The sequence below is a fragment of the Natrix helvetica genome (genome assembly GCF_964273705.1).
Source record: "Natrix helvetica genome assembly, chromosome: 1".
Taxonomy (NCBI): domain Eukaryota; kingdom Metazoa; phylum Chordata; class Lepidosauria; order Squamata; family Natricidae; genus Natrix; species Natrix helvetica.
In genome coordinates, this window is record NC_138548.1 from 333,400,013 (window position 1) to 333,426,100 (window position 26,088).

At 39.0% G+C, this 26,088-nt stretch overlaps 1 protein-coding gene across 2 annotated transcripts in view; it reads left to right on the forward strand.

Moving 5' to 3' along the window:
* Positions 1-26,088, forward strand: part of ADAMTS9 (ADAM metallopeptidase with thrombospondin type 1 motif 9) — a 174,353-nt gene that overhangs the window by 139,480 nt on the left and 8,785 nt on the right. For both annotated transcript variants that reach the window (XM_081938876.1, XM_081938877.1), the window contains exons 29-33: positions 358-525; positions 7,896-8,069; positions 18,016-18,186; positions 21,215-21,409; positions 25,571-25,703. In XM_081938876.1, coding sequence (XP_081795002.1) covers positions 358-525; positions 7,896-8,069; positions 18,016-18,186; positions 21,215-21,409; positions 25,571-25,703 — 841 coding nt within the window. The remainder of the gene's footprint in view (positions 1-357; positions 526-7,895; positions 8,070-18,015; positions 18,187-21,214; positions 21,410-25,570; positions 25,704-26,088) is intronic.

Sequence of the window (26,088 nt, forward strand, 5' to 3'; positions counted from 1 at the left end):
TTGCTTGACTCATCATGTCCCATTGTGTCTGTTTTCCCATCTTTGGAGCTGGCTCCAAAAAGTACATAAATCCCAAGCCCCTTCTGGTTACACATATGTGTAATTAGCAAGCAACAGCAAACAATTATTTCAGCCTCAAAGTAAAAAAATTGAACACGTTATTTGGAGAGATTGGTGACACCATCTTGAAGAGTTCCAGAAACTGAAAAAGAGAAGTGTAGTAAACCGGGGGACGCCAAGCTTATAACAGCTGGTGCATGCTTTTCCTTTCCCTTAAAATGCTGTATTTTTTAAAATATGTGTAAGTATTTAACACCAAGTGCGTAAGGTACATTAGCATCCCTCTTTTCTTTTCAGTGTTCTGTTTCTTGTGGACGAGGACAGAAGTACCGAGAAGTATATTGCATGTCGAAGGAGGGGAAACTTTTAGAAAACAGCCTTTGTACACAACTGGCTAAACCCAATGTGCTGAGGAAGTGTAGAGGTGGCAGGTGCCCAAAATGGAAATCAGGAGACTGGGGACAGGTAAGGTGTTTACATAGCAATTCTTGGTCATATTTGCATAAGACTGAGAAGCGTGTGTACCTTTTTTGCAGGTGTATACTGAAAATACTTAGAGTATATACTTAATGCTCTCACAGATACTGAACTTCCTATGTACTCTGCATGGGAAGAAACAAGAAACTGGTAATTGCAAGAAACTTGTTGAACATTCATTATTCATTTGAAAGAAACTGTTCTTAAGTAGCTTTGCTTCTATATCAATACCAAACACATAGGCATATGTAGACAGCAGAGGTGGTATTTAGCCAGTTTGGACCGCTTCGCTTTGAACCGGTAGTGGAAATGGCAGGTGGGCTTGCCCACTTGCCTTGGCTCTATTCCATCCTATTTAGGCATGTTTTTAAGCCAAAGCGCATGCGTGCACCCTCACATTTGCGAACCAGTAGGGAAAGTAAGTGAATACCACCCCTGATAGACAGAAACACTATGGACTCAGTATTAAGTTCCTCCCTTTCTATTTCTGAATTGATCACCACCACCGTTCCCTTCAGCCCAACCATTTTAAAGATGAGGGGTTGGGCTGATCCATCAGACTGAGATGAAGTACCAAAAGGAAAGTGATCTTGTGTTAGCTTCAGGACTCCTTCTCTGCTTCTCTTGTTGTATGATACAGAATCTGGATCTTTTAATTTATCTGACATTATGGTCCATATGTCTATTCAGATGTACTAAAGGAAGACAACCCTAATGTGAGAAAGTATCCCCTACTTCTAAACCAGGAGGGTTAACAAGTACTTATCACCACAAAATGATTTTTTTCTGTATGCTGCAATGTTTCTTTTCTCCCTCACTCCCTTCCTCTCTCTTCCTCTCTCTCTGGCCAATTAGGATTTTCAACTTTTAACCAAGCCAATTCTGTATTTCCCCACTAAATGTGTGTATCTCACCCACTTTATATTTACAGCATATGCTCATTAGTATAAGTATGTACAGATAAACATTTGGCTGTGTGCACACCAGCATAAGCCAAAGTCTCTTCCCCTAAAAAAGAGTAAAATGAAGTCAAAATTAACTGGATTAACAAATGCTGCTTAAAATTAATTACTTGTAAAATAAGACATTTGTTTGGTCAGATTAATTGATCCCTCACATACATATCTTTTCACACCTACAGACTGTGAATATCTGAACATTGTATGTTATATATTCAATAGAAGTGAACATATTTTATTTAATCTGAGGTTATATAGGGGAAAGATCCTTGGTTACTGAGCTGCTTTCTCCTTCAGTCTGTTGTTCCCCACCACAAGCAGTTAATTTTTGATGGGAAACACCCCCATAGGCCTTCTGAGGAATTGCAAAAAGGATTAGGAGTTACCAGATAAGCAGTGAGACTAAGCTCATTTTTACTAACATGGTCTCTTTTCAGAGAATGTAAAATGACTATCCCGCCCAATCTTCTAATAATTATTTGGGGGTGGGGGTGGGAGAAATCCTCATCTTCCTATTGAATACATATAGGCACGCCCACTATATTTAAACTGGCGACTGAAATATAGACTATATTGTATAACAGAGAACTGCGTGGGTAGTAATCTTCCCTGCACACATACATTCTTCATAACCTTCCTTGGAATCTCTAGCTTTTAAGCTACAGCATCATTTATTGAAAAGAGAGATCTGAGCCTCTGAGTGTAAGATGAAGAAAGTGCAGAGAATCTACATGGAAGAACATTATTTCTGCTAATGCAGCCCAAAGATTGCCTCATATGCCAGACCTGTTTTTGTCTGTGCCTTAACTATTCCGCTTAGTAATTGACAGAAAAGGCTGTTATAATGTACCATCCTTTTATAAATAGAGAAGAATGGGAGGGACCCGTGCTTGATGTTGCCAGGCAACTGTTAGGTGGGTCAAGGAGCCTGGAATAGCAGAATACCTGGCCTTAACTTTCCCTTCTTGCTAGAGGCTAGATGGCAAACAGGAAAGAAAAGAATAAAAATGAAATTACCTAGAAAGAAAGAGGGAGAATAGCGAAGAACATGCAAATGTAAAACATAAAGCAAATGATCAGAAATATGGTTACATTCTGGTCCTAAAATGTGAACACCTCTGACTAAATAATAACAACATGACAAAAATGCCTTCAATTTATTAATATTATTATTTGGTCAGAATAAAAGCTAGGGGATTACTATTCCTTTACCCAGGAGCCTGAGCACCTTGATTTGCCTTTCCCAAGATTTACCCTCTATATATAGGGATTATAACCAGAGGTGGGTTCTGACCGGTTTGACCAACTAGGTAGTAACTCGGCCGGCCATGCGCCCAAATTAGTTCCATCAGCAGCTCCGTAGGCGCCGCCATCTTGTTTCCGCACATGTCCAGAAGCAACTTTTTTACTTCTGTGCATGCACGCATCAAGCGTGTGCATGCCTGAAGCGCGTCCCTGAACAAACTGGCAGTAAAAGAAGCCAGAACCCACCCCTGACTATAACTCCCAGAATTCCCAGCAATGCACATTTTAATGGGGATTTCTGGGAGTTGGGAGTCCTAGAAATCCATATATGGATGGGAGGCAAATTGTGGAAGATTACATCCAAAGTTTAACTGTGGTGGGAGGGAGGGAGGAGGGGAGGGGAAGGGAGGAATTGAGGATGGGTGAGCATCCTGGAAGGCAAAAGTTCCACCCAAAAATTCAGTTGAATTAGTAAGCATGGAGAATAAATGGGTAGCAGATAGATGGATGCTGCAAAGAGAAGCAGTGGATAAATCAACCAATGGTCTTTTATCTTTCCACATCATATTCTGAATACAACATTTCAAACATATCAAGGAAGTAGCCCTGACACCAGCTAGAGAGAGGAGGAGCATAAGGAAAAGAAGATGATCTGGGTCTCCTTGATAAACACCCAATATTTGTCCATCTGTACCAAATGTTAATCAGGTCACATATCACAATTTGGAGCAAATTTGAAAAGCTGAATATATTATTTTGTGTCTCCTTAACAAAATAGCTGCCTCTCATTATCAAACTCATAACTTAAACAATTTGGAAGTTAATAAGCGCATACTGGAGAATGCATAACAGTCTGTCAAAAGCATGAAGAAATATAAAAATAGACATTTTAAATTGTTTAACCATTATCCAAAATGATTGGGTCCATTTTGGAAAGAAACACAAATTAGCAAGTCTACAGCATGATTTATAGGCTATGATAATGTGTTGTGATGTGGCAATTAAAAGATTTATGATTGCAGTGCTGCGCCCAGTTGCATATGTTTAGCCCCATTGACACTAGTGGGGTAAGCATGCCTAACTGAGTGTAAGATTGTATATAATCTGAATGCTAATGGTTATTTCAAGTATAAGCTTATCAGGCCTAGCCAGGAGGCTATATTTTTCAGACATTATAAATAGAAGTGTCTGTCACCTTTATATTGTAAGTGATATCAATTTAAGCCATCTGGTCATCTGGCCTATAAAGCTTCAGCGCTATTTTTTTTTTAAATTACAAAATGTGTTTATGGCCACCCATGGGGGAACTTGAGATTTTGCCATTATAGAATGGCAGTCTAGAAAAAGATGTTATTCATTATGGCACAGTGCAGTGGCACATTTTGTCCAGCTGAACTGTTGCAAAAATCAAAGCATAAGGAGGCTGAAACAATGCGTCTTAGAATGTGGCGCCTCTTCGTGCTAGGTGCCGATGTTGGAGAAAAAAATATTTTTATTAGCTCCTGCAATGTACAGCTCCTGTAGCATTTCCAAATCCTAGTTCTTCAGGCGTCACAGAGAACTGGTCATTGAAAAGGAATGTAAAAGCAACATAAAGTCCTGAAAGTCAAGAAGCTTAGGTATAAGATAACACAGAGATAACATAGCAGGGACTTGAAATTTAATCCAAGGGACTGAAAGAAGGAAGGAAGGAGAGAGACATGAAATTTTAAATTTACTGGGGGCAAAAGCTATGGGAGAAAAAATGCCTTATAAAAAGACTACTACAGTATTTACCATATCTATCCATAAGTAGGAGTGTTTTCCCCAATTAAGTATGTTGAATTGCTTGTGAGGGGGAAGATGTCCTTACATTAAACAGACAATCTTTGTTGAAAACCACAAAGGATTGGAGATGAAAAATAACGAAAGCAAGTGGCTGCAGACATAGATGCCGAAAGCAAGAATCCCTTTGCCCAACTAGAGTGGGGGGTGAGGCTCATGCCAGTTGCTCCCAATGTGATTTCTAACCCTATTTTTCCCCCAATGAAGGAGGAGCCACACCAACTGGGGAAAAGAGGTTGTTGACATAACTATTAGAAATGATGTCCATTTCCATTCCAAAATGTTCTAAAGCAGCTCGATCAGAGAATTAGCATGGTCCTGGTTTTTAGTTGCTGATTGTAACTTCCCCATAGGCATCTAAGTTGGTAATAGATGGGGCTGCATACAACATTGGTCTGAACCAGCAGAATTGTTCTTAAAATCTTATTTCCTAATAAGTAGTAAAAATGATGGCTGACATTTTGCTATTATCTTCAGAACAATTCACTAACTGTGTTTCTTTTGCCTCTGAATTACGAACTATAAGCCCATCACCAACATTTCTTGCATTTGGCTTACTCTGAGTAACTCTTATATGCGGTCATGTTAGCAAAGCCACTTTCAGAGTCGTGGTGGTGCAGTGGTTAGAGTGCAGTACTGCAGTCCTGCTGATTGCCAGATGCCAGCAGTTTGACAGTTCAATTCTCACAAGGCTCAAGGTTGACTCAGCCTTCCATCCTTCCAAAGTGGGTAAAATGAGGGCCCAGATTGTTGGGGGCAATATGCTGACTCTAAACCGCTTAGAGAGGACTGTAAAGCTCTGTGAAGCGGTATATAAATCTTAAGTGCTATTGCTATTACTATTCAAAGCTGATCATTTGTTGCTCTTGGATACCTATTAATATCTGCACTTCTACCTACATTATGATAAAGCACTCAAGCTCTTTCTATAAATTCAATCCGGAAAAGATATCCCAAAACATATTTAAATACCAATTCATTTCTGCATAATCTAGGCTAAGGGTTTTATTAGGACTTCTATCCCTCCTCAGCAGATACAATGAAGATGCAAAGCAGTCTCTGCTGTTGCAGTTCATTTGTTGGTTATTTAAAACTTTGTCATTTTCAGATTTTTTTTTAAATGACAAGCTTTTTACTCATTTATTCCCAATACTTGTTTTCGGCTTTTAAAAAACAGTGAGCCAAAAAAACCTCTGCTCTTCCTTCTTTCATATCTTCATCTTCTGCTTATGCTTATGCAAATAAAAAAGGCAGTCTATCTATGCCTGCATTTATTTGGAGGGGAGAGTAAAATAGCAGAAAATCACCCAATTTGAAGTTTAAGACATCCGAAAGATGTTTAATTTTTATGAAAGCCTAAACATGTTTAATGAACTAAGATTGTAAGCATGCTCCAAAATGGAAATGTCCATTTCTGTAAGGCTCAAGAGCAAATTGGAGACAGCCAGCAAAGCAGCATTTTTCATGGGGAGAAATATTATTTTCAGTATTAAAAAAAAACCTCATGTTTTTTTTGCTGAGGTTATGCTTCACTGAGGTTATTTTTTAATTTCAAGTTTAAAAAGGGTAGGTTTTTTTTAGACTAATTGTGATTTGCAGATCAAATCTCTTTATCTATTGGAAATGTTTTAACTTCCCCCTATGAAGTAATAAGCTTACAATTATCCCCATGATTTAGTTGGGGAATTACACAAGTACGAGATTCATATGTTCGCATATATTCTCGAGATTTAAATCTTTGAATACTATAGATATGAGATAGCTTTAAATTTTAGAGTGAATTTCTTTTGCTGTGATTAAATTATTCCACTTCTCCCATGAGGAATACAGAGAATAAACAGTATTATTAATCACAATGGAAAGCACAGTACCATATGGGAAATATTTGCATCAGCCAACATAGAAATGAAACTATATTGTGTTCCACTTTTCAGTGTTAGAAAACTGGCTTTCATAAATATTTATAATCTAAAGGAATGTCCACAGTCGGCTTATTCTTTTGGGTTTATCCATTTTATGGGGCAACAAAGGCTAAAGAAACTCTTCTGTGGAATATTTTTTTGTTTGTATAGTAATTTATAACAAATTGTAAATGCAAAAAAGAAAGTATAACTTAAGAATGTGATATTATTTAAATTATAAACTTGTTCCTGCTTTAACTTGAACTTTTATAATCTACCTGCCAATATCTAAATGTTATACCAGTTATTGGTGTTTCAAATATCTCACAAAGCGGAGGGATTATAAATTATAAGATGCTGTTTAATATTTTTTGCATTATTGCAAAGCCTTTAAAGTTCAAAAATGCTAAACATTAGATTATTATTCAGCTATATATCTTCTTGACTTTTAGCCATTCCCCACTAAATTTAATTATTCTAGTTAGAATCAAATTGCCCTTGAGAATAGTCTGACAAGTATATCAGTCATTGCTATAGTTAGGCTGCAGAATTGTGCATAAGCATTCCAAAATAATTCTAATTTGGCGTTAGGATTGTCTTCCTTGTAAACATCTTCATTAGGCTGCAACACATACATTCAACCTGTTGTTGAGAAGCCTTAGACCTAAATACTCATTATCAGTGAGTGCAGTGATGATTGATCAAGTGTTTTCATGCATTGCCAATAAGACCTAAGGCTTCACAATGATAATTAATGTAAAAGAAAAGATACCTGCCATGCACTGAATATGTTAGATTCTTATAGAAGAAAATGAATGTTCTTCCATGTGTAAACCTATGGTTTTTTACATCATATTTTCCTGGAAACAATAGGCTAATGTGGCTCAAAAAAAAAAACCCAGCCATGCCATGAAATACATTGAGGCACCTGCCTTCGCCAGGAGATTTTAGGCACAGTAAAACACAAAATTGCTGTTAATGATTTACTTTATATGTAAGTTATAAACATGATTTTATGCATATTTATGCTATCTTCTTTCCTCTACAGTGCGATGATTTGAAATTCTAAACATGAGTGCAAATATATTGATCAGATGGAAAGTAGATACAACAGTTAGCTATTATATTTTAGTAGTATACTTGATAATAACATAAATTTGTCTGTGTCCCAATGGGAGAATATAATTACAATATAAGCAAATGAACTTATTCAAGCTTATTGTTCAAGCTCTGTGGTGCCTCAGATCAGCCCCGTATAAGAGCGCTATATACGGAAATAATAAATTTTCTGAAAAATCGCAATGACATATGTCTGTCTTAAGATCAAAAAAGTCCTTGATAAGCTTTGAATTAAGAACATTTCCCCAATGAAGAGAGATTTTAAAAACACAAGCAAAGTGCTTGACACTTACTTTTTGAATCTCTCCAGTGTTCAGTATCCTGTGGGAAAGGAATTCAGCGGAGAAACGTCTTCTGCCAGTTTACCGCTTCAAAAACAGCTAGAGAAACTGAATGCCGCCAGTCAAGCAGACCAGCTTCTGAACAGGAATGTCAAATGGCCGAATGTTCATTCTATTATTGGAAAACGGGGGACTGGAAAGAAGTAAGTGGACAAATAGTTTAGTATAAAATAAGTTAGATTCAAAGTATTTAGAAAAGAGTTGTTTTCGAAGGCCTTATTAATCTAAGCTTTTACCCAACTGAACTTTCATAGGTAGGAGCCTACCAACCATGCTTAATAATCGGATTAGGAACTACCAGAAAGCTCCAAAGCTATTGGCTACAGTAGGAAGTTAAAAAAATATAAAATCCCAGAAAGAAGGAAGTGGGGAGCCACTTCTATAATATTATGGTGGGGGTGGGGGGGTGAGAAATGTAGTAACTAAAGATCAAGCTTAACTTGGGGACATCTTTACCTTTTCTTCAGGAATACCATGAGTTGAATGAAATAACTGCTGGCTACATCAAGCATGTTCTTAACAAATAGACAATTTTTATGGCACAGTTAACTTATACCATGTCTCATTTAGAAAAACAGGAAATTAGAAAACAGAAAATGGTGCTTCACAGCACTTCCATTTGGCTTCTACTGACAGTGAGAGTGATTGGACAAACCAGGAAGCCTTATGTCTCAATTCAGAGCCTGACCCTAGGGCCCTGATGGTGAACCTATGGCATGCGTGCTGGAAGTGGCACAGAGAGCCATCGCCCATTGCTCTTCCGGGTTCCGGTGTGCCTGCCAGCAAACTGAAATTTAGACCCAGATATATTCAGCAGTAAGCATGGATTCAGTTCCCAAAAGGTACTTTGGAACATACAGGACCATAAAAGCAATATTTTCTAAAGTCTCATTAAAGCAGCATTGTCTCTTTCTAGGATTGAGTTACCAAAAAGTCTTGCATTCACACTCCCATACACTCCAAAGCATCATTTCCAAATTAAATGCAAAACATTTCATATCCTTACATTATTGTGACTAGTTACTGTGATGCCTATGTTATTTTAAAAAATCCTAAAAGTAATACACATCTTAGTAGGATAAGGTAAAATCAAGAAATAGTCACTGTGTGTCATTAGGTGGTAGGATATGCTGATTTTAAAAAAAACACCAATGTGCTTTGCACGTGGCTTTGGGCAAATTAAGTATTTGATCAATTAGATTTAGAAACGATTGTTCAAATCTCAAAATCCTTCATGTGAAATTGGCCATGTGTATTTCTGAACTGATGATCAATTTATATGGCTCTTGGCATAATCAGAAGTACTTAGTTGTAAACAAGGAATAAATTTACACAGTGAAAAGAAAAGAAAAAACCTTAGTCCCTAATATTTGCAAGCAAAGTCGGGAAACAGACAGACATCTAAGCAGAATAGAGAACATTTGTGTGAATGGATTCAATATAAGACAGCTTCTGGTGCAAATGCATTCAATTTCAGCCAGCTTTGTAAGATCTACAAAGTGAGTGTCTATGTCGTGGAAGAAAAAAAAGGGGAAACACATGAAGGCCCTTCTGAAAATAAAACCTGCTTAAATTGTGTCCATACCTCAAAAACCCTTTCTCCGAAGGCTGTTAAAATAGAATAAGAATCATTAAGAGGGAGATTATTATATGTGAGGTCAGAGCAAGTCAGGTAATAATTAGAACAGTTAGAATAGTTAGAAAATTCTCAGTACTTGAGGCTGTACAACCTGATATATTAATACGGATCTAAGGGGAAAACATTTGGTTAGATGACCTAGCAGGTTAAATATACAATGCATAGCTCCCTTTTGGGGTTTCTCTTACCGAAACAAAGCATAGGAGCCTGACACCAGACAGATTTTATCCCTACTCCCTTGGCCATGCACCTACTTCAAAACTAATTGGAGCTTTCACATGACATGGGTTGTTAAAACCAAAAACAAAAGAAACAGAAAAATCTTATTGATGTCTGACATACAAAAGATTAAACTTTCCCCTCTATCAAATTGAGATTCTGCTCTATACTGGAGCCTGCCTGCCTACTTTGACCCCATACTTTCATGCTGATTAAATAAATGAATGACCACCACCAAGGGGTTTTCTTAATGCCTATTTGTCTTCCCATGTCCTTTATATTCTACAGGATAATCAGACTTCAGTGAGTTATGACTTGTGTGTATTGATATAGGAGAGGTACATCGCATTACTTCTATCACACAGGATGTCTCAAAATAGATGCAAAGTATATAACTTTATTTTAGTTTTGAGTTATATACAGAATGAAGGTGTGAACTAAGACCCTGGCATCTTTTACCATAACATTTGCCCAGTGTAATACAACTTAGCACCAAGATGACACAATTATATATAAGCTGTTAAATTACCTAATATGATCTGGTTATGACAGATTCAGCACTAACTATTCACTTATGCAAAATGGCATATAGTTCTTTCTGTTCTCCCCTTGCTGAATTTCTATTTGAAAGGGGGGGGGAGTAATGTAACTCCCAGTTCTGTAAGAGCCAACTTTCCCCTGTCAGACAATTATTCAAAACTAAGAAAGCAACCTCCTCCAATTTAAACATCTCTTTTGATGTCAGCCTTCTTGTCAGTTGCTTAAGTGAAGACTGCAATATACAGGGCAGAATTTCTTACCACATTTTCTGTATAACGTTACAGACTGTGGAAATCTTTTTTTAAAAAAACAAGAAAATACGTATTTTGCTGTTTTTCTATTGATTTATAATCCACACATGCTCTATTTGCATGCCATGGGAAATGAGGGAGTAATAGGAATGCCAAAGAGGTTTATCTTCAACTGGAGTAAATATATTTAATATATACATATTTGAGTAGTGCTGCAGTAGCTTACAGTATCTTGGGATTTTGTACTCGTTTTACACAAAGAAGAAAAAAATAAAGATTCAACTCTAACAATCCTGTTAAGTTTCCAACAAGCTTCTAGTAAAAAGAGAGTGAGATATTGTTGGTAACACAGTATGAGCTTTTATACATTCAAGCCTAATACACGTATTACAAGTACTTAAAAATAGGTCATCAAATGAATTCGTAAGACTTACCCAGTTGAAGTAATTAACTCCAAAGTAACTAACTTGCCTTGCCTCTCCATTGCTTTCCTCTCTGTTTCTCACTATTTTTGTTACAACTTTCTACAACTGGAAAGCATTAGATACCCCTCCTCTGCAAAATTACTGCCCACCCTTTTGTGGGAGGTGAATATCTGATGGGCTATGCTAAAGCTTTCCAGGCGCTCTCTGTTATTTGGATGTGTGTGTATATCTGTGTCTAGTCTCTGTAAATCTCTAACATGTGACTGAGGAAACTACCAGGAATGTTTTTCTTTTAAAAAAAAATACACACTGCATTTTATTCCTCTAAAGAAAGCATATTCTAGTCCTATCAGATTGTTTTAAAGTCCTTTCTTTCTCTTTGCCAACCATTCTGGATTTCTTATTTCGGTTTGCCTCACCTCCTTTTCAGGTTAGTTTTGCTGATCGATTGAAAAAACACATATCAAAAAGTCACCTTTTCTGACATATATAAGTAGTTTGCCAGTTATTTGTTGAGAAATAAGATACAGACTGAATTAAGCCAGCTATTAGTAAATTCAAATTGACAGAAACAAGGTTACAACCTCATTAACGTCTCAACTTGAACCCTTCACCACTTTGTTATTTGCTGTCCCAAGCTGTCATTCATAATCCTTCCAAAACTCTGCCTTGTTTTGATGTACATAATTCTTTAGAAATGCAGTTGGCGCAGCATTCCATAATCCGATGCCCATCAGAAGAGTTCACCTTTAATCTTCAAATCCCCAGCTAACATGGAGGTGAAGTTTCATAATGCAAGACCTACATATCTGAGAAGCCTGGTGTAAAGTAATTTTGGTAGATAATTTAGAAAGTCCAAATCGTATTTTGAAATATAGGATATATCTTGACACCACAGTGATGCCATTGGGATAACCATTTCCAGAGAAAGTCCAGATGGTTCTCAATTTACTACTCTTATGGTCATAAGCATGACAGAAATTCCATAATAAATATGCTACTCTATATAGCAGTGATGGCTAACCTTTTTGTCATCGCGTGCCGAAAGCCCACACCCATAATTCAATGCGTGCGTGACACCCTTCCTGCCCCCCCAGCACATGCTTGCATAACCCTCCCCCCCCGCCTCATTTTGGCCCTGCAAATCTCCTGGGACTAAAAACACGCTGTAGGAGGGGGCGCCGTACCCCCACACTCCTCAGCCCCCCTTGTGCATGTGCTCATGATTCCACGCCCCAGCACATGTGCACGAGATCCCTTGCGTATGTGTGTCTGTCTCCCGCATGCACCCTGCCCCCCGCACATGTGTGGCAGACATCAACTGGCTGACAGGAGGCACATGCCTCGCGGCTATATAGCATAGTTTATTCTTAACACTTCTCCATAGTCCTTAGATATTTTTATCACTTTTTGTAACACCATAAGTGAATCTGAATAATGTGCTTGTGCCACAGTATTTTATTCTCTGCAATGGCACTAGACTTTTGGATTAGGTTTTTTTCCTAAGACCAAATTGGTGTATTAAAAATTTGTGAAGGCAAGCGATGCAAGTGAAATTCATCCATAAATCCATTGCCATGACATATGATGTCACTCTTAGCTAAGTGACATAATTAAGTCTTTGATAGTTACACAGCAATGTGCAGAAATTGGAAGGAAACAAACAAACAGCATCAGCTATTGCCAGACATCTTCTATTGACATGCATGTACAAACTGAACAGCAGATTCTGTACAGTAGTTCCACCGATTTGAGGAATAACTTCTTTCTAAATGAACCTGCAAACAGTAGATTCAAGAGCAGACATTCACAAAGGGTGTGGTTTTCTCTCGCGTGCCCAAATAGAGTATTAAAAGAACTGGCAACTGAAAACCAAACATTTACAGGACCAAGCTTGGATTCCGTCACTGTTTCAAAGCATTTTCTCTGGTTTTGCAAGACAATGACTTAAATAGGCATTTATGTCAAGAATGGTGGCAAGAATTCTGGGTCTGAAAACAGGAATAATATTAGTGCTAGGTGAGAAATGACAAAGCACAGTCCAGGGGACCAATAGATGCTGAATTAATCCTGTGCTAAATCAGTTTGAGAGGAATGAGGCAAGGGAATGAGTTAAAAAAAAGAGAGAGAAATATTGCTCATATTCTGTGGCACTCTTAGGAATTCAAGCCAAGGTGACAAAGCTCTAGCCAATACTTAAAATGGAATAACATAAAAGAATAACGAGTTTCTACTGAATGGTAAAAAATAATAATAATCTTGTTAGTAGAAAATAATTGCCCTTTGTTTTGTTTAAGAAAGAATAAGCTGCTAAAGATGATCATGTGGCTATAAATGGTATTCAGAGCTATTTCAGTTTCTTGATATATTAAGAGATAGCAACTCTCCAGTACCAGACTATATTTTTCTACCAGACTTCTGACTAGCTATTTTCTGTTGAGTCATGTAGGTACTACCAAATATTGCATGTTTGTGAGAACAACACCCACAGAAGCATATATTCAGAAGAAGCACATTTCCGTTCTTAATGTAATTGGCAAATAACACATATAATCGATTACTTCCTCTTCAGTTTACCTCATGTGCTTAACGGTTTCTTGTGCTCTGAGCTAGGTTGCTGTTTCCAAAATAAAATTAGAAACTTTGAGCCAAGGGATTTAGGAAGTGTCCAAAGTAAACATAAGTTACGGATTACCAATGAAGAGGAAGCCAGAAAAAGTGTAAATCAAAGGAAAGACAGCAGGGAGGAGATTGGTTTTTTTTTCATGGAAGGACATAATAAGAGCCCTGATGGATCAGGCCAACAGTCCATCTAGCTTAGCATTCTCTGACTGGCTGCATTCAGGAAGTGCATAAACATTGTCCTCTGTTGCTCTTTAAAGTATGCCGTCTATGATTTCTTAATAAAAACTGGCGTTAAAGCTAGTAGCCATTTATAGTTAAATCCCATATAAATTTATCCCCATTTAAATGATCTAAATCAGGGGTGTCACACTCAAACACAGGGTGCTTAGATCTGGCCCGTTGGGCCTCCCTGGAAACAGCAAAGGGTGTTTTGGTGCCTCTGCCAGTGAAAACAGAGCTGCATTTTCGCTGGCAGAGTGCTCAGGCCTCCACAGGAGCCCCCAACATGAGTGACATTGAGCTCGCCACACCCATCCTGGCCACACACACCCCTGAGGTCAAACACAACCCTGATGCGGCCCTTAATGAAGTCGAGTTTGACACCCCTGATCTAAATAGATGTCCATCAACTTCAACAGAGAAGTATTAGATTTCCAGAAAATTATCTTAACCTTCCACAGTACTCTGTGAAGGTGGGAAGAATATGTCACATTTCCTGAGGTAATGATGTATCTGACTTTTGATTAAGTGCTCAAATTCAGGACTTTTGCTGGAATATAATGGCAGCCAGCACCACATATGATCAAGTTTCTGATATGTGTGTGTAACTGTTTCCCTTATCCCCACTTCAGTTGCATTTTAGTGAACATACTGCCATTTTGAATTGCCTTGGTCAACTACTTAAGGCCTTCTGAAATTAAGATTGGCAGAAACTGCAGAATGTCACTCCAGAACCTTGATTTGGTCGTGGGGAGCAAGGCATGCTCCTGTTATAGAGGAAGGATGAATCCCTCATCAATTACATAATCTTGTAATCATTGTGAGCAATTTTAATATACCACTATCACAGTGATACAGCATTGATGGGTGTGAAAATGCTATGTAAGCAGTAAATATTGCTGCAGAACAGACAATTCCCTTGTGTTTTTGCCTCCAATTCTGAGAGTCTGCCATCTGCTACAGTGGTGGAATTCTACCAGTTGGACCAGTTCAGCCGAACTGGTAGTAGCTTGATGGCCTGGGTCTCTGGAATCGGCAGGGACCCAGGCCTGCCACGCCCCCGAACCAGTTCTCCTATAGGTGCTGCCATCTTGTTTTTTGCTTCTGCCCATGCACAGAGCAATTTTAGTTGTACTGCGCATGCGCGCATGTGTGCGCAAAGCTAGTGCGCCCGGCGCATCCCTGAGCAAACCGGAAGTAGTCTTTGTTGGAACTCACCCCTGACCTGCTGATATCTTTAGTAAAGAAACCCAAGGCAGACTTGCCTATGTTCCAGCATTAAACATTTGTAGGTTCCTAGCATACCACCATGGGAATGAATAACATTTTTAAATTCTTCTCTGCTTGTGAAAACGGGAAATAAATCTCTGCTTAGGTTCTCAGTTGCTGGCCATCAAGCAAATAATGATTGGCTGAAAGGTTTTAGTGCTCAGGTATTAGCCAGAAAGAGTTGACTAGATTGCATCACTTTGCCACCTTTAGATTTATAGCCTATTTCAGTGATGGCTAACCTTTTTTGGATCGCGTGTCAAAAGCGGGGGGAGAGCAGGGGGGTCATGCGCAGGCATGCTCACCCATAATGCTATGTGCATGACTCAGCACGCATGTGTATGCAACTCAGCTCCTAAACTTCCAGTTTGCCCATAGGACCGATTTTTCATGCTTCAGAGGCTTCAAGAAAGCCTCCGGAGGGCGAAAAACGGCCTTAAAAGAAGGCCAAAGTCAGATTGCCAGTGCTGGAGCTGCCAGGGCAACACCTCACATGCCCTAACAAATGGCTCTGCGTGCCACCTGTGGCACACATGCCTTAGGTTCGCCATCATGGGCCTATATCCATGATATACTCATAGATCCAGGAATAGTCCAAGCTGCTCAGGTCATTCTCAGGTGTATTTTAAAACTAGATTTAGGAGAGTTAAAGGGGTGGAAAGGCCATTAATGTATGGGAATACTGGAATTTCAGACCCAGGAATCAAAATGGGCCCTTCAGGACGTTGGGGCCATAGAATTTGCTCTGTCGTGTCAAGTACTACCTTACTCAAGCTTGTGAACAGATGAATCTCCCTTAGTTCAGTTTCAATAATGTTTCAGTGAGTTGTTGTATTTCCTATAGATATGGAAATAGGGTGAAAAGACCAAATAAGTGGTAATGGGTAGTTATATTGTAAAGTAAATATGCAGTAAATGGCTATACTATACAGGTCGCTATTTTGTGACCCAATGTAAAAGGAAGTATTGAAGTCAAAAAAGGAAAATTTCTTCCGCAGTCACTTTGCTTCCAGTTAAACAAAATTGTTATCTATTTTCAGTAATCCCTAAAGAAAGCACGTAGAAACCTAGTACTGGTGTTCATTTAATATACATAATACGTGGTTAAGAGTGGGTTGTACAGCTGCAGTCATTCCACAGTAATTATTACACACTATAAAATTATTCCATATTTAATGAGGATTGGAAAGTTCTAGAGAGGCTAAGTGGATTGAAGTAATTTTCGCCTATTTAGAATGCTTAAACATGGTTATAATGTAGGTGGGGTTATTGGGCCCACTTGAATTCCTTGGTATTTTAGGGAAAGAAACATAAATTTGCACATTTCAAGTGTTACCTTTTTGAAGCTGCGGATGTTTGTTTTGTTTTGCATTAATGAAATCCATTTGTATTAGTACAGATTGTATTGTGTTTTGATTCTAAATTGCCCTAACACTTCGTAAATAAAATAAAATTGCAGCAGAAGTATGTTACCATTCTTGCATATTTGCAAGCATACCATTTAACACAATATAGCAATATTTACCTTTTGGGTGGCTGCTTCAGGCTGTCTTTTACTCTTCCTATCCCCAAATTTTATTTTCTGCCTTGAGCATTTGTTGTAAAGTTGAGTAAGATTTGCTATGAACAGCTGCTAATATACAATACAATAGCAGAGTTGGAAGGGACCTTGGAGGTCTTCTAGTCCAACCCCCTGCCTAGGCAGGAAACCCTATACCGTTTCAGACAGATGGCTAGCCAACATCTTCTTAAAAACTTCCAGTGTTGGGGCATTCACAACTTCTGGAGACAAGCTGTTCCACTGATTAATTGTTCTCACTGTTAGGAAATTTCTCCTCAGTTCAATATGATTGTTCAACAATTACATATTGACTTAATAGAAGAAAGATACCTATATGCGGAGCTGAGTTACTTTGTTCTGTCTGGATAAAATCATGCAGTTTTCTTTCGTAGTGTGCTTGGGCAGTGTCTACTTCCCAAATGTGTTTCACTTCCCTATCTAGCTTACAGCCTTTGAATTCATTGATGATCTGCACATCCTAACTAGGCATAATCCTGGTTAGTTTTAAGGCTAAGCAGGCTCAGCCAGGTGCTGCTTCCTGTTGAGATATATAACTTAATGGTGATGGAGTAGGTGTGTTTTTATTTAGAGCTGACACATGATTTAAATTTAGGATTTACTCCAAGCGTCTTATTTAAGGAAGTTGATATTGACCTATTGAGGCTACTGGATCAGCTCCATCACTTATTTAATAATTGAAAATGGTGTTTAAAAATGATTAAAAAGGGATAAAAGTCATAGGGAATACACGTAGCCCATCAATACATGTAGTGGAATGTAGTCCTGATTCCCAAGAGGGAGGGAAAACATTCCAGAGGAGCAAAAGACAGCAAATTTTAGATAGTTTATGTGGGAGAGAGTTAAGACGGTTCATCCCCACTAGTTCTCAGAGTATGTTTAATGGTGTTAAGTAGTCTCCTTTAATTTGATAAGATTTTGATCTATAGGCTAGGAACAATAAAGGAAACTGCTTAAAAGAACCGCAGCATGGCTTTTTTTTTAAATTTTGGGGCCTGACAGATATTGACAGTATCAAAAATTTGACACTTTTTTTGCATTTGGGGAATTTTAAAGGGCAAAATGGATGCAATAGGCCTTGTATCTGTTTAGGACATTTATTTCACCTCTTAAAAACCTACTACTCCCCTGTTAGAACAGATCTTAGCCCTGCCTATATTTTGAATACAGACTTCAACATGCCATGTAGAGTCTGGAGTGGCCATCAAGTCGAAAGAAATTGTGTGTCCCTGAGCAAATTTCTTATACTCTTTTGGTCATCTAACTATACCGGTGTCATATTCTGTCTACCAAATGCTTTCTTTATTCTTTTTATGCCGACAGTGTAGCAAAACCTGTGGCAAAGGGTCTAGATACCGGAAACTTATCTGTGCGGACCAAAACATGCAGGAAGTTGATAGTCTTCACTGTGATCCAAACAAGAGGCCATCCGATGTTGAGATTTGCACCTTACCCCCATGTGAATACATTTGGATTACAGGAGACTGGTCAGAGGTATGTATCTTAACTCTGGACAAAGAAAAAAAAATCCAGCAAGTCTTAGTTGTTAAACTATAATCAGTGACAGCTACACAGAAAGGCAAGATAAAATGTGCAAACTAGCTAGCTTTGTAATTTTCTTGTGATGCTCTTTCTTACTTAATAATTGAAAATGATGTTTAAAAATTACTAAAAGGGATAAAAGTCATAGGGAATACATGTAGTCCGCCAGCATCCCTTAGCAATTAGAAGAATCTCCTTCATGGTATTGTAGTGGAATGTAGTCCTGATTACCAGAAAGGGGGGAAGTTAGTTCCCTTGGGTTTTCATTGATTGATTTGTTGAGTTACCAAAAACGAAGGTAGTGGGGAGAGACTTGGCAGAATGCACACTTAGCTCATGATTGAAAAAGGTTCTCTGACCTGTGGAGCATGTGTATGACCGCTGTTCATTCTAATGAAACTCAAAAAATATATTTAATCAAATCGACGCTGAAGTGTCTTAATGCTTGCAGCAAAGTAGAGATAGGGCGGCCATCAAAAATTGGCATTTGCAGACAAGTGTCAAAGCTACTGTATTTTTTGGACTATAAGACGCACCGGGACACACCATGATTTCGAAGAGGTAAGTAAGAAAAAAACGTTTTTGTCTTCCCTGGCCCACAGGAGCACTCTGCAGGCTTCAGCAAGGCGGGGGTAAGACAAAAATGCCCCCATTTTTCACCAAAAAAGGGGCATTTTTCCCTTCCCCCAGCCCTGCTGAAGCCTGCGAGGGCTCCTGGGGGGGTGGGGGAAGGCAAAAATACCCTGTTTTAGTGAAAAATGGCCCATTTTTTAGGCATTTTTCACAAAAAGATGCGGCAGCTGGGCTTCGGGAGGCAAAGTATGGCTGTATTCGGTGTATAAGACGCACCAACATTTCCACACTCTTTTAGGGTGGGAAAAGGTGCATCTTATACTCCGAAAAATACGGTAATTCTTACAGGAAGGTCCAGCTGCCAATATCTGGAGCTTTTGACGACCCCAATCAAATGTCATTTATGAACATTCATCTGAAATAGATGGAGTAGCTTCTATTGAAGTTTCATGACTGTCTGGAATAGGCAGTAGTAATAAAGAAATTGGACCATCTTAGTAGGATCTCACATAGAATACATTTTATTTGAAAAGTCTCCTGTGACACTGGTATTGTATGTAGAGAAAAGAGTACTTTAGAGAAGTTGGAAATCTTAACCTTACAAGAATATGACTACTGTATTTTGGTATTTTACCTATGTGTTGAGAAATTGACATAAAGTCAATTGACACAGTATCATCTGTAAAGTTCCTGGGGCACTATGTTTTTCAAGATTGCTAGCCAGAATAAATTAAATAGAATCAGAATCAGATTTGCAAACTACAGCTAGATTGTAAATCCCTTGACCTCCAATCTTGTGTCTCCCATTTGTGTTGGAATGACTACATCCAGAATTCTTGGATTTGTACTTTCAAAACATCTGAAGGATATTGGGAAAGGCTGAATTTGGGCAGCCAGTTATCTGTTATTGAGTGAAAGACTAGGGTGATCAAATTATCTAATTAGGAAGCAGAAGTCTTGGTCCTGTCAAAAAATTATATTTGGCTTCAAAACCTGTTTGCCTAATTTAGGTTATATTCCAAAATCTAGCAGCAAAATTGTACCTTTGCAGGAAATTCAGTAACATTTTCAGCATGGATTTCTATGTTTTCCTTAGGAAAAATGCTTCTGGCTTCCTCGGAAAGCAAACACACACACACACACACACACACACACACACACACACACACACACACCAACAACAACAACACACAGTTAGGGGAGAATGTGTCAGTCAAAACTGACCAAAAAGTGATAAAATATAAATACTGTATCCATTCCTTTGAACAAAGTCACCAGAGTATGTATTCACAAATTATATATGAGTTTTGCAGCAGGTAGATAGTAAAAGTGATATACAGTGCCTTCCTGCTTCCAGGAAGCAATATAAATCATGCAGAGTCAAAACAGCAGGGCTTTCAGGACATTTGGTCCTGTTTTCATAAAATTAACAAAAGATACTGTGGTTATTTTCCTTCAACGTTCCCACCAGTGGTGGTTACGAGCGGTATGCACCGGTAGGGGCATACTGGTGCCTGATGAGAGCACCAGGTACCGTTCTGGTACGGTGCTCCGGAGGGCCCACCCACCCGCCCTCCTTACCTGTATTTGAGCCAATTGGGTGTTTCACGCACACACATGGAGCGTACTGCACCTGTGCGACGCTCTGCCGAGCAGCTGGAGCATCGCGGGTGGTAAGTATGCATGCGCCTGGTGCATGTGGTGGACACCAGGCCCCGTTGCAGCGTACTGGTTGCAACAGGATCCGTAACCCACCACTGGTTCCCACCCTCTCTATTTGGCAGAGCAATTGAACCAGGTACTCAAAAGGATTGAAATAATCCGTCACATTTAGCCTCCACCTTCTTCTTTCACTTCACAGTCTTCTATTTTCTAGTACTTTAACTTCCTGGTCATACAAAATTTTCAGTTCCGTCATGACCACTGCCGTTAATTTGACAGACAGGATGAATACAAACAAACGTATTTGTCCTGTATTGTCACCTATCTCTTGTGGATTGCCTCATTTCCTGGAAAGGATGTGATCCTGAAGAAAAATTATGGGAAAAGTGACAAGGATATCCATGCTCCCAAGTTGATTACCAAGTTCCATGCTTCCAAGGCGACACTTTTATAAACCACTCCCCACCCAAAACTGGACCCAACTAGGAAGTTTACTTTCCCCAGAAGTTTAAGTCAATGAACCTTCCAGCTGAGGAACCGAGCCCCAGGACCAACAAATGAATATATTGATGGAATTTAAGCCAAATTACCTGGAAAGTATCCAAGCTGGAAATAGTAACAATTCACCTTTGACTTGTGACACTTCATAGGCCACTGCATAGCTCATTTTCTACTTTGTCAAATGCTTTCTTGGAGTGATTTTTTTAAAAAAATGTACATTTTGCTTTTGTTTCGTATTTTTCAGTGCTCTGTGACCTGTGGTAAAGGCTACAAGCAAAGGCTGGTTTCCTGCAGTGAGATTTATACAGGGAAAGATCACTATGAATACGGTTATCAGGACACTGTCCACTGTCCAGGCACACCACCACTAAATGTGCAGTCATGCTATCTAGGCGAGTGCCCTGTTTTGGCATCGTGGAGAGTTGGAAATTGGGGAAGTGTATGTTTCTAAATTTTTGTTTTGTTATTATTCATGATTTATTTTATTACGTGGCCCAACTGACCTTAAAGAAACAAGATGTCCTCTTTCCTCTTTCATGGATTACTGTGTGGTGTTACTTTGTGAATTAATTAATCTTTATATTTTGTCTCTTCCATGGTTGTACAAACTCATGCACAAGAGCCATGTGCTGCATGCCAAAGACGACTCCTATTTATTGATTTATTCCTATTGATTGATTGATTTATATGAACGTCTTTCTCAACATTGTGAATTTGTTTTTTGGCTAAAAAGGCATCAGAACATAGCATAAAAGCTTTTAGAAAGGATTATTTAAATATATGTAACAGAAAAATATAATTAAACATACAAAAATAGTACAGTGTGACAAGGGCTTCTAGTAAACAATGTGAAATTAAAGCAATTTTATGTATCAAGCTAAGCAGACATCCTTGGCATAATGTTGGCAGGAAACCCAGATTTTTGAAGTCCTACAAAAAGCTAAGAGGGTTAGTTAATCCAATTGTCTTTGGGGGGGATTTTTCCAAAGGTGCCATAATAGGAAGGAATATCTCCTGGATCCTGCTAGAGGCAGAAGGACCCAGATGATGTCTAACCTGCCACATTATGAAGAAATACTTAGATACAGGTGTTCTGACCGAGGCTTCCCAAGAGCATGAAGCAAACTCCTGGTCCCGACAAAAACCCCTTTTATTAATTTACTGTGAATTTTGCTCATTCACATCTGGCAAAGTCTTTCAAGGGAGGATTTACAGTCACAGACCTTATCTGGCTTGGAGAGCTGACAGGCCGATATTGGAGCCTCTTGAGCCTCTTGAACTAATTGTGTCCTGCAAACTCCACTCCCCTTTCACTCCTCTTTTATTTCCTCTGGGAGGGGCTCTTCATCATCCACCTGTGGCCTTACTCCCAAGTTGACCCCTGTTCTTTAGCTGTTCCCTTCGTCTGGCAACTCTGTGCATGTGCACACTGGGAACAGGCTCCAGTTTTTTGTCTGCCTCACTGATGTCTAAGTCTGAAGGCAGCTGATAACTTGGATACGGCTCTGGCCCCCTCTCTGCCTCCAACACAGAGCCCTCATCAGAGCCTACCCCAGACTCCAGGACTGGCCCAGGTTCCTCCCCAACCTCCTCACTGTCCGAATCTGCTGCAAGTTCCATTGGCCGCTGGTGGGCCACAACAACAGGCAGTCCTGCAAACAACCTGGCACTATGGCATTACAGCCCTTTGAATTAACACCCCAAACCTTACTCTGAGCCAGCACAGTTTGAAAAGCAGTGTTTCTACATGGGTGAACTGCATGTACTGGGGCACACTAGATCCCTTGTAACTACTGCATGTAGAAATCCATGCAGATCACATTGCACCAGTCCAACTGAAAAATGAACAAAGCATGAGTGGCCATGAGCGTAGCCTCTCCAGGCAAGGAGAGCCACAAGTTGTGCGCTAAAAGGATTTGCACAAAAACCTTCACAGCCACCGCTGCCACCTTCTCAGTTGAGAGCTGCAAGTCCAAGAGGACCTGCAAATTGTGTACCAACTCTGTCTGCCACCCTAACCAGAGACAAAGGTGGGAACATCTTCAGATTCTGGGGGCCCTAAAACCTACAACCATTTGGTCTTGTTAGGAGTAAGACAAAAGCTAACCTTTCCCATCCAGCCTCCACATACCCAAAAAGAACCTTGATAGCAACCCAGGATGCAAATGTACAACTAAGCACCATCAGTATACTAAGTATGCTACCGGTTTCATGCAGAGTTCTACTGTACATTCAACATGCTAAAAACAAATGGATTAATTGTATTTAATGAATTTTAGTTCCTGGTTTGGTCTCACTCACTTTGTTTTCATGGCCCCATTTATGTTTTGGAACATGACCTGTGCCAAATACACCTTTTCAATCACTACTGCCCACTCGCTTGTGGCCGTGCCCCGTGCACACACTTGATGCATACTGTGCGTGCATGCGCAGTGCAATAAAATTGCTCTGTGCATGCGCAGAAGCAAAAAACAAGATGGTGGCACCTATGGCACTGCCTGGGGGTGTGGCAGGCTTCGGTCGCTGCTGGTTCCAGCTACCCAGCTGAACCGGTCCAAACTGGTAGGAACCAACCACTGCTTTTCACTCTTCAAAGATTGCCTACCTGGATTTAATTCTCCCTACCTACAATGAATGGCCAGAGCGTACAGTTTTTATGTGTATAAAAGGGATATCTAAATAATTATATCTCAGCTGACATAAATGTTAGTGGCTTAGAGAAGTGCACATTTGGTTCATGGCAAAATAAGATAATAATAAAATAAAATAAAATAAAATAAATAAAATAATCAGCCAACCAGTTAACATGAATAGAAAGTAGCAACAAAGGATAGAAAATTTGTTCCAGATTCAGTTCTGGCTTCAAAGAGAATTCATTTTCCCTCACCTAGGTTATCTTCTCACTGCCAATCATTGTTTCTCCTCATGCATAAGGAAAAGCAATAGGAACTCTAGGCGGTTGAGTAAATGAAGGAAGAAAGCTAGGCAGGCCAACACTAAATAAGTAAGTGTTGACCGAAGCATGTTCAAACCAAGGTGGTCAGATTGTGTGGTCCTGGGTTGCTAGGAGATACGGAATTTTGCTACTGAAAAACCCAAATTCCATTTACAAGGTCACATACAGATCTTTCTTTCCTTTTAACATCATTCCTACACAATGAAAAGTCTGGCATTTGTTTGGAGTTCAGAGGCTCTCCTCTTGCTGTGACCAATTGTTTATATTGCTTGGATACAGAAATAAAATCCAATCCATTTGAACTTTAGAAAAGAGTCTTTCTGACAGCTCTTCAAGTCACTTTCATATTTGTTAGATGGATTTTCATTTGGCTTCATACATTTTACGGTACACAGCTTGTTGTGGCTGTAGATCTTTGCTAAAAGAGAAATTAGTCCTTCATAGTATATAACTGGAATAGTCAATTATGGTGAAATGCTGCTTATATTTCTTTTCAATAGTTATTACTGCCCTAGTTAGAGAAGTTTAGAGCAAGGAAGTTCCATTAGAGAAAACTCAGCAAATTCATATATTTTTCTTCTCTTTTTGAGGCTGAAAACACAAAAGCCGCAATAGAAATCTTAAAAGTGGCTTGGCAAGGTTTTAAAAACACTAACACTTTGTCTCCAGAATACCTTGGAAAGAGAAGAAAATATTCTATTCTTGCCATGTGAGTCCCATCCATTTTGCATCTTTGTCTCACCCAATGTTGGGACCCATGTGTCCCTTCCACAATTATAGATAATCCCCTGCCCACCCAAAGGTGACTTAGATGTGCTTTCAAAATCCTCTAAATGTGCTCTTAAATTTGGGACAATGTAGTTTCTAATTTGTGCTAAAAATGGGAAGTATTACCTTGTACCTCCGCTTAAGACTGTTTACTCAGTAACTGTATATGTATCCATCTGCATTTCTTTGTTGTTCTGAAAATAATTTCTCTAAATAACTGCAAACAGCTGGTGCAGTCTGCAATTTACCCTGCTGTTTATCCTGCTACTTCTCCTTAATTGTTCCATCGTTGACCTGCACCTTACCAAAGAGTTTTATTGCAGAAAGATCAATGATATTTTGAACAATTAATTGGTTTTCCTTCAGCATGTCCTTTTTTCAGCTGGTATATTACTATATCCAGTCATAAATAGCTGTGATAATATTCCTGACAGCAAGCAAATCTGTGTATGTGTGCACAGAGAGTGAGTTAGTTAGATGGCAAATTGCTGTTTATAGCACTGGGTAAAAAAAAACTTGCATACTGTGTGAAAAAGTTTCCTTCCCCTCTTTTTTCTACTTTTAAAAATTGTTCTGCTATTTAAGCCTCCGTAGGCTTGTAGTTCTCACTATGCATAATTTCTAATATCTTTGTGTTTTTAAAGAACATCTTAATTTTCACACAGTTGTGCTAAATATACAACAAAGCATTTATAGAAGAGCCAAGAGGATAAAGATGCACAAACATTTACTTTTTTTGTTCAGTCTTTAAATTAAGCTTTGGTTTTGTTAGCCAGTTAAGTTTCCATTCTGTCTTTCTTTCTCCCCATAACTCACTAGAAAGTTATATACTTAGGTATTAGGAAAGGTTCTGAATTTGGTTTCCTTTCTTTTCAGTGTTCGGTGACTTGTGGAATTGGGGTGATGCATCGGTCAGTTCAGTGCCTCACAAACAATGACCAAGCAAGTACCTTGTGCCTTGATGATTTAAAACCTGAGGAAGGGAGGCCATGCCACAACATCCATAATTGTAAGAGTCTTTGGGAATGAGTTGTATTTTTCTTTTTCATCCTGTGCTAGTTCAGATCTAGTTCCACACATTTTTATATCACGTCCCACACTTTTTCAATCAAATTACATTAAGCCTTGCTGGCTGGGGTCTTCTGGGAGTTGAAGTCCATGCTGTTTAAAGTTGCCAAGGTTGAGAAACACTCCTTTAAAGTTTAAAAAAACAAAACATCAGCTCCCTTCCAGGCTCACACCATCTCTCTTAAGAATTTGGGAAGTCTGGTTTGAAGACCCCTCAAGTGATCCAGAGCTTTGGCATTACTTCAGGGGTGTGCGGTAAAAATGCCCTGCAGCATTTTCTAAGCCAGGAAGGCAACAACAGAAATAGCAGGGAATGTTACGGTACT